The sequence below is a fragment of the Cajanus cajan genome, chromosome 5 (assembly GCF_000230855.2).
Source record: "Cajanus cajan strain Asha chromosome 5, NIPB_CcT2T_4, whole genome shotgun sequence".
Lineage (NCBI taxonomy): Eukaryota > Viridiplantae > Streptophyta > Magnoliopsida > Fabales > Fabaceae > Cajanus > Cajanus cajan.
The window spans coordinates 55,854,869-55,864,015 of record NC_138521.1 but is presented as its reverse complement, the minus strand read 5'-3'; the positions used below and the strand labels follow the sequence as shown (position 1 = coordinate 55,864,015).

Genomic DNA, 9,147 nt, shown 5'->3' with positions numbered 1-9,147 from the left:
GTAATCATCAATAAGGGTAAAATCTTAAGTTATATAAGTTATAGATAGAAGTTATAAGAGAATACTAACCTAGAAACTATGAATGGGAAAGCATAAGATCAAAGGTACTAATGGCCTTCATCGATCAAAACACAATATGAAAGACATTCATGTATATCATTGGCAATGAGTCATGGAACCAGGATTCAAGCGGGTAAGTCAATTTCAACGTGTTTTGACTTTTTTTAGGACAAAAAATATGTTTTTTTTCTTGCTTGAAAGTATAGGGAGTGATGTTGTAGAAGAATCATGTGCAACCCAGTTAGATACGATAATTGTGTGATTTGGTGATAGCGTTGAATGAAAATTTTGGTGAGAGAAAAAAAACATTATCTTACAAAACGTTGGATTGGGACTTATAATAGAGTGATAATGGATTTGGTTTATAATTTTTTTGAAAATAACATACTTAACGATGACTATTTGTGTGATTGTTATTTTGAAAGAAAGTAACCACCGTATGGTTATTATTTTGAAAGAAAGTAACCACCTTACGATTATTATTTTGAAAGAAAGTAACCACCTTACGGTTATTATTTTGAAAGAAAGTAACCATCAACATCAATAATAATAATAAGGGGTAAAATTGGATAAAAGAAAGTGGAGACCAAATATTTATAAGTTTTAAAATATTATTTTTTGTAATTTTAAAACTATTAAAAATTAAATAAAATTCAAAATTCAAAATTATGCAAATTTTAAATTCAAATTTTTAATAAAATATGATTATATATTTAAAATTTTAAATCTATCAAGATAATAAGTTTAAAAATGAATTTTTATAATTTAAATGGAAAAAAATGAATTTGGAAAATAGAGATATCTTAAATTTGAATTTTTAAAAAGTTGAATAAATTTAAATTTACTGTAAAAATAATGCAAAAAATCATGGTAAAAAATGACTAAATTTACATAATTTAATGTAGAATTTTTTTAATGAGCGTGAGAAAATAGAATTGAGAAAAGAGAATCGACCTGAAAATACATGGCTGAGGAATCTGAGCGAAAGAGAGAAAGTCTCAATCCTCAGACGCAATTGTGAAACTGCCAATCCTTGAAATCCTTCCCATGTTGTTATCCCATCTATTCGTACTCATTCTACGTCAAAACCAACGAACAATGATGGTCGTAATGTATACAATTGGTGAAATGTTTATTGTGGGCAATTTAAGTGGATTGAAAAATGAAAAAAAAAAGTAGAAAGGTTTGAAGGAAAAACAAAGAGACAAAGACGATAACAGGATATGATAGAGAGAATAAAAAGAAAAAGAAAGGTGTGAGGGGTTTGTTGCGAGAAGAAAATAATGAAATGAAGTGGCTGGTGGGGGAGGAACAATTTCCTTTCTCTCGAATCTCGACTGCCATGAGAAAGGATGTACCATGAAATGGAGGATATATTATGCAGGGATATGAAGTCACTTTAACAAAAAAAAAGAGGAAGCAAGAAAGAGAGGAATGTGAAAGTACGAACAATGAGTGCAATTACTTAAATAATATGTGGTTAAAAGAAATAAAAGTGAGTAGTTACTTAAATAAAATGACATAATTACTTGTATTAATTATTTAATATGTAATATTATTAAGGATAAAAAGGTCATAGTAAAAGTGGAGATCAAATGGTAGTTACAAACGTTTGTATCCCTTTTATATAATGTTATAGATTATATATATATAGATATAGAAATGTTTAAAATATATAAATAATATTGTTTAAATATTCTAAAAATAAAAAATCGTGACACTATTTTAAATATTTTAACTCTATTGGATTGAATTAGATCCAAATTGTAATACTATACATTTTATAAATTGTTGATGTATGTTGTTGTATTGATTTATTGAGAAACTCTGAAAATTTAGGAATTCTCAATAGTTTTAGTTGCTTAAGAGTGTCTCTAAATAAAGGTTAAGTTGGACCTGTATGGGAAAGGTATACAAGGTTTCTTTTGAGACTCGAGCTTCATAAGTTCATTTTTAAATAAACTTAGAGAGATAGTCTAGTAAGAAGTACTCTGGAGTTGGAGGGTTCTTTCTCCTTCTTCTGACCTCCTTGAGTGTTTCGATTCTCTTCTACCCTTTTCCTAAGAGTGATGTTAGTGGCTGAGAGGTGATTCAAATCTTAAAAGGTTGAGAATCGAAGTTGGTGTGTAGTTAGCTCAAAGCTCGGTTCTATTCTTCCTTCTTCCTCTTTTTTTATTGATTTTGAGGTAAGGGAATCTAGAGCATGAATCTTGTTAATTGTTGATGTTGTGTGTTGTTGGATTGCATCTAAAAAAGTGCCTATATTGATGATTAAATGATGAAATTCTTGTGTTGTGCGGTTTTGGGTGTTTGAATACATTCGAGGAGATTTTGGGTGGATGACGATTGATTTTTGGTTTCATGTAATTGTTTTGGTGAGAAATGAAATGCTTATGATGTATAATGTTTATTTCTTCCTTTGCATGTTTGGATTCTTCTGAGTTTTAGGTGGTTTGGGTCAATTTGTGAATCTTCGAAGTACAAAATTCTTCATTGCGTCGGGGCAACATCATGGCACCAAGTGAGTCATGTAGAATCTCTATGCCTGAAATAGGGTCAAGTGTGAGTTTAGCCATACCAGACATGATTGACCTAATGACTCTCTACCTCATCTACACTGGACAATGGTAGATTGGCGTCGAGCATAGGTGAGCCATAGGTTCTCTACCTCAATGATGTCGACCATGAGGAGAACGGTGTCGAGCATAGGTTGCTTAATGAAAATATGTTGTTTTCATGCATAAGTGTTAAACATGTATAGGTTAGTTGAATATTTTGCATGTTGTATGTTGAACTATGGTGTTAATTCTTTATACATTGATATAAGATAATGTATATTGATGATTGAATTGTTGATAGTTGCATGTTGACATGTTGGGGTGGTTATGTTGAGGATGCGTCAGTTACTAAGTTGTGTTGTGAAGATATTATGTTGTAGTACTCTAAGAGCCTAGTTTTATTGAAAACCTTCTTGAGAAGTTGACTCTTGAAGTGGATTGTGAGTCTCTTCTAGGACCTTTGTTGATGCAATATGGGGTTAGGTCAAGTCATATCGTTTGTAAATCGACCATAGTATAAGGGTCATTTTGAGCTATATTGATTATAAAGTGACCAATGTTGATCTCTATAAGGGTCAGGTCAAGCCATACATGTATAAAAGGTCCAAATTAGAGTAATGTACAAGGTCGGGGGGCAAAATTTCTAACTAAGTACTAGAAGGCACATAGTATTTAAAAGGTAGTCGATGAGCTAATCTCATAAGAGACTTAATTATGCATGCTAATACCATGGTAGGCTTCACCCAAGTTGTCTTACTCTTGACAGGAACACTAAACTTTTCTAACGTGAAATATGAGAAACCATGTTGTTATAGATTTTTCTCCAAAAAATGGTTGTTGATCTAGGTAAAATGAAAAGATCACATAATTATTAGTTTGGTAGGATCAAACCACATAAACTGCTCACTTGTATTTTAAGAGATTTATTAGTTGAATGCATAACAACACATAGTTTTGGTATCGTGTATATAAATCATTGATTGTGTTGTGTTGTTTATATGCTATATTGAATGATTGATGAGTTGCCTTATTGTTGTTCAAGTTGAAGAACATGTGGTATTGTGTTGAAAAGTTACAAGTTGATAAAATGTTGAATGTTAGTTGGTTGTTTATGTTAGTAGTATAGTTGTTTTTACTTTTATACTTCTTATATTGATTCTTTTGCATACTAGCTTACTCTTGTATATTTCCTTTTAATTGAACTGCGATGATCATATTTATATAGAGGTATGGTAGAGATAGACTAGAGGCGAATGTTGAGTCAAGAGTCATTACTTGACCAATAATCTAAGTTCATGAATTTAACATTAGATTACTATATATATATATATATATATATATATATATATATTATAATATTATTAAAATATGTTTAAAAATAAAAAGCATGCTACATTGACTCAAGCTCATTATAACTATTGGGTTCCATTCTTTTACATCTCCTATATTACATCTCCTATATATGACATTTGGGACCTTTTGAATGGAGATTGAGAAGGTGATCTAAGTCGCACCTAATGAGAAGACAATCTAAGTGATGACTTTCTAAACTTCTGAGTTTTTACTAATAATTAGTTGATTGTTGATCCTCCTCGAAACATCAACCTTTGTTTCTTAAATGATGCAACAAGAGTGAATTTGGTTTGTTTGTCATTTTTTTTTGTTTTTTTAATTGTCGGACTCTACCAAAAAATATGTATAAAAAAATCTAAAACTAGTTTATAAAATTATTCGAAATAAGATTAATTAAGTAAAATATTACACTATTATAATACTTTTATAACATTTCAATAAAATATATTAACTATAAACATGCGATTCGTGTTACTTTATATTTTTTATATAAAATATTTTAACAATTATCAGTTTGCAAGCTAAAGGATATAATGCTTTATTTATTTAAAATTATAAAATATTTCAATCATTCTAAAGAAAAGAAAAAAAAGCTAAGGAGGCCTTACTTTTAAAAATCAAGGTCCACGGCTGTCTTCGCCTACAATGAGAGCATCCACATTCCACACAGAATAGAAATCCATAAAAATGAGAGGCTTTTGAGTTCACGTTCAAACTCAAGCTTTGACCTTCTGGTTGGGCTTGAAGACATACTTAATGAGCGAATCCTTGATAGAAAGCAGTTCCGGAAATTCCTTCTTCAACTTGTGGGCGTCAAGCTCATTGTTGCTCCGGGGAGCAACGATCACCTTGGCCTGCTCCTCAAGAGTGAAGTTCCTCCACGTGAAATCGGGATCCACGTATTCTCTGTACAAGTCCAAAATCTCGTTGTGACTGACGACTCCAGGGTTGGTGAAGTTCCAGATCCCAGTGAGGTTCCTCTTGGCCATCTCGATGGAGATGGGAAGAAGCTCGTCCAATATGGTCATGGAATTGGGAATGTTGACAACCTTGTCGTATCGAGTAATCTTGGTGATGAAATTGCGGGGGTTGGATAAATCGGAGGAGATAGGCATCCTGACACGCAAGGTGCAGACGTTATCGTAGTTGCGGAGCAGATCCTCTACCTGCGGAAACAAGGTAATTAATATGAAGCGCAATTGAGAGATCTAAATTGAGTTATATTATATACCATGGCTTTGGTCTTGGAGTAGAAGGAGCCCGTGAAATTGGGAGCGTCGTGTTCCTTGAAGCCGATTCCGGATCCCAGGGGGTGGGCGGAGTCGTACTCGAAGATGCAGCCGGTGGCGTAGTTGAGGAGGAGGAGCTCGTTCTGGAGGCACACATCGGCCAGTGTCAGGGTTCCCACCACGTTCGTTCGGATGGTCTCCACCTTGTGGGACTCGCACCAGTCCACGTTCGGCCGCCCCGTCACCCCCGCCGCGTTCAACACGTGGCTGGGCTTCACTGCGGCTATGTCGGCCTCCAGGGAGGCCCGGTTCTCCAGGCGCCCCGACCCGTACTCGAAGGGGATCTGCTGGGCCCGGCAGAGGGTGCCGAGGATGCCTCCTATCCAGCCCGTGCGGCCGTAGATCAGGAATTTGAGGGGCCTGTCCGCGGAGGCGCCGTTGGCTGGGAAGCCCATGTCTCTGACTCTGAGTGGTAGCTGCTACTAGATCTCCGTCTCTTCTCTTCTCTTCTCTTCTTTCCGACTCTTGTCTGCCACTACCTCTATCTGCCACGCATATATGTTACTTATGTACCTCAACACCACATACAATATTCCATTTTTATTCGACAAAAATATATTATTTTTCTTTATATTAATTATTTTTTAGATTCAATTTAGTCTCATTTTAATTAACCGAATCAATTTAGTCTTACATGTTCAAAATGTATGTCAATGTTTAATTTGTCATCTCTTCCATTTAAATACTTAATAGATTTAACACGTGTCATGCCACGTGTTATGATATCATGCCACATGACTGAACATCATGACACGTGGTATAACACGTGGCATAATGACATGACACGTGACATGATAGTATGACACGTGTCATGACAACATGACACGTGTCAAATCCGTTAAATATTTAAACGGATGAAATGAAAAACCAAACATTGAGATACATTTTAAAAATGTGAGACTAAATGGATTCAATTAATTAAAATGAGACTAAATTAAATCTAATAAATATTATAAGGAATGAAAAATATATTTTTGCCTTTTTATTTTACAACCTCATTTATATTTGAAATACCACTTTTATTTTATTACTTCTTTAAACCTAAAAACAAATATTTTTCACCATATACAAAATATCTCCATATTGTTTTATTTTACGTCAGTCACTTGAATGTTATTTTTTAAGGACTCGTTATGTTTCTTATACTTAATGAAATTAATAGTTAATAGTAAAAGTAATTATCATAACACATAAACAAATATTAGAGTCGATATATATATATATATATATATATATATATATATATATATATTAATAAAAGTTGCATCATTAACATTATGTATATATAAGTACAAGGATTCAAAATTATGAAGAGTAATCCTATGTTGTTGTTCAAGTAACACTTATACAACCTATTACATTAGATAATCTAACAAATCAATAACAAGTCATTCATCAATATGGTCTCATAAAATTAGATACACAATTTACCTCTGTAACATCCCAAATTTTATTCAATGAAAAGAAATATTTTTTTTATGTGAATAAGTATTTTATTTATATATTTTACTATTTACGTATACGTATTTTACTATTTATGTATACATATTTTTACTATTTATGTATACGTATTTTACTATTTACAAATACGTATGTATGAATAGTATTTTACTATGCAATTGCACAGTGAAGGGGCGGCTGAAACGTGGGCTGCGGATTCTTTCCGTTTCAAAATTTTAATTAATTTGAATATAATAATGAATAGTGCATAGTGCATAGTAATTTATAATATTATTTTAATGAATAGTGCATAGTGCATAGTAACTTCAAAAAATTCTATAAATAGGGGCCTAAGGTTTTGAAAATTTAGAATTCTAGAGAGAAGGAAATTCTGGAGAATTAGAGAGAGAAAGTAAGAGAGAGAAGGAGAAAGAAAATGAGGTTCTGCTCTAGTGCCTTGTTTAAGGAGAAAGAGGAAGAGATTCTGCCCTAATTCCGATTCCTTTTAAGGAAAGATAGAGAGGAGGAGATTCTGCCCAAATTTCTGTAAACCCAGGTAAGGGGGGGAGTGGGAAACCTCGCTTGGGGGTGTGGGAATAATTGTTAAATAGTTTGTTTGTTGGATTGGCTCCCGATCCCTTGCCTGTTGTTTATTTCTTTGAATATGTATTATTGATGTGTTTTGTTTTATATCTTATTTATTTACATATTAGAATCTGTTATTTGAATGGAAGGCTAAGCCTCCTAAGTATTTATAAATTTGTAATCTATTATTTAAATGGAAGGCTGAGCCTCCTTATTATCTTATATTACCTTTAAGCTTCCTACTTTACTTAAAAGATCTTAATATATTATTATTGAAAAATATGATACCTAAGTAACCTCTGGACTGTTGGATTGTTGGACTGTTGGATTGTTGGACTGTTGGACTGTTTGGACTGTTGGACTGTTTGGACTGTTGGACTATTGGACTATTAAATTGGATTATTGAAATAATTCTTAATTATGAAATATGAATATGATATGTGTAACATGCTAAAGGTTGAGTCTGTGAATGTATGACATGCATCATATGCACATATTACTCCAGGTGTGCCGCTGAGGCCGCATACCCACGACTAACAAGGTGTACCTTTGGGTCACCCACGATATGCTAACGAGGTGTATGAACACCAATGATAGGTGTACCTTAGGGTCACCGACAATTGTATAGGTGTGCCTTCGGGTCACCAATGATGATATGTGAACTTCCGTATGGCGCCACATGCATACATTAGTGAGTCAAGTCAAAAAAATCATTATACATAAGCATATATGTGAGATTGATTATATATGTGAATTATATTGCGTGTGTGTGTGCTATTTAACTTTTATTTCTATATCTGCAACTGAGTGAGAAGTTTCTCACTCCCTTGTCATTTTTGTGTATATTTAAATTATGATGCAGATAATTAGCATGAGGCTGAGGATGTTGGTGGTGAAGCTTAGGCTTCTGTTTGGGTTTCGCTCTGATAGGATGTGACATCGGGATTAGCTAGACTTATTGTTAAATTATTATTATTTTTCTTTTGTAATTTTTATGTTATTTATGTTGAAAGTGTGTATTTTTGTCATATTATAATTTTTCTAAAAGATTATAAGTTAATTTCTAACTAGGAGGCCCTGCCACCTTTACTGGGATTAATCTATAATCTTTATTTTATTATTTCTTGACAATTTGATACTTATAGTTGAAAATTATGAATGTGCATCTTTTACCCAATGATACTTGAGATAATTATTTTATATTAGACTAAGAAAGAATTTATATATAGATGGTTTATATCTATTGTATTTATGTTGGGGTAGAGGGTGTCACATTTAGTGGTATCAGAGCCAGGTTGATTTAATCGAACGTGTGTGTTATGTGCTTATCATGACTCTGTTGTGTACTCTGACTATGTCTTGTTTGTTGTGTACTATGATGATGATGTTCGTCCTGTGTTGATATTGTTGAGTTTGAGATTGTTAAGTTAGTTTGTAATCAGAGGAATGATAATCATGATAGTGTTAGCCAACTCGAATTATTAGAACCTTGGATGGGAGGTGATATATTGAGTGTACTAAGAGTTTATGATTGGAGAAGTTTCTGATATCTATAGTTGTAGCAGGTTGAATCTAAAGGTGGTTGTCTCTTTGGTGAGAGATCGAAATGATGTTAATTCCCTTAAGTGTTATTATTGGTATGTTAACTATTTATGGTTTAGGTAGCATGTGAGTTATTTTGATTGAGAAAAGTAAGGAGAGACTTGAATGAGAAATTAAGTAGTGAATTTGGAAAAAAGTTGAGGTATTTTGTGGCATTATATATATTGATACATTATTGCTATTTGGTGTCGAAAATATTTTCATTATAGTTTGTTATGATAGTATGAGTATTATATCGACAAAATTTATATTTTGAGGTC

The 9,147-nt window shown here is 32.9% G+C and overlaps 1 protein-coding gene and 1 long non-coding RNA gene across 3 annotated transcripts; one reads left to right on the top strand and one right to left on the bottom strand.

Moving 5' to 3' along the window:
* Positions 1–989: 989 nt before the first annotated feature.
* Positions 990–5,750, bottom strand: LOC109808997 (bifunctional dTDP-4-dehydrorhamnose 3,5-epimerase/dTDP-4-dehydrorhamnose reductase). 2 transcript variants are annotated; one of them, XR_014434121.1, is made up of 3 exons: positions 5,203–5,750; positions 4,580–5,137; positions 990–1,137 (listed from the first exon to the last, which is right to left on the bottom strand). XR_014434121.1 is itself a non-coding variant. In XM_020372205.3 (2 exons), exons 1-2 carry the CDS (start codon positions 5,653–5,655, stop codon positions 4,688–4,690), a joined length of 903 nt encoding a protein of 300 aa, XP_020227794.2. In that variant the 5' UTR covers positions 5,656–5,750; the 3' UTR covers positions 4,485–4,687. The 2 variants fall into 2 exon arrangements, 1 of the variants encoding a protein (XP_020227794.2); XM_020372205.3 differs by lacking the exon at positions 990–1,137 and having other exon boundaries at positions 4,485–5,137.
* An 8-nt stretch (positions 5,751–5,758) lies between these two features.
* Positions 5,759–8,465, top strand: LOC145958378 (uncharacterized). Its single transcript, XR_014434122.1, has 2 exons — positions 5,759–7,256; positions 8,148–8,465. It is a non-coding gene; the product is annotated as an uncharacterized LOC145958378 (long non-coding RNA).
* Positions 8,466–9,147: the final 682 nt, after the last annotated feature.

Excerpts from the sequence above, each read along its gene's own strand:
- LOC109808997 (XM_020372205.3), bottom strand. The coding sequence starts at position 5,655 with ATGGGCTTCCCAGCCAACGGCGCCTCCGCGGACAGGCCCCTCAAATTC. Across the intron at positions 5,138-5,202 it reads ACTCCAAGACCAAAGCCATG|GTAGAGGATCTGCTCCGCAA; the intron begins GTATATAATATA and ends TTGTTTCCGCAG.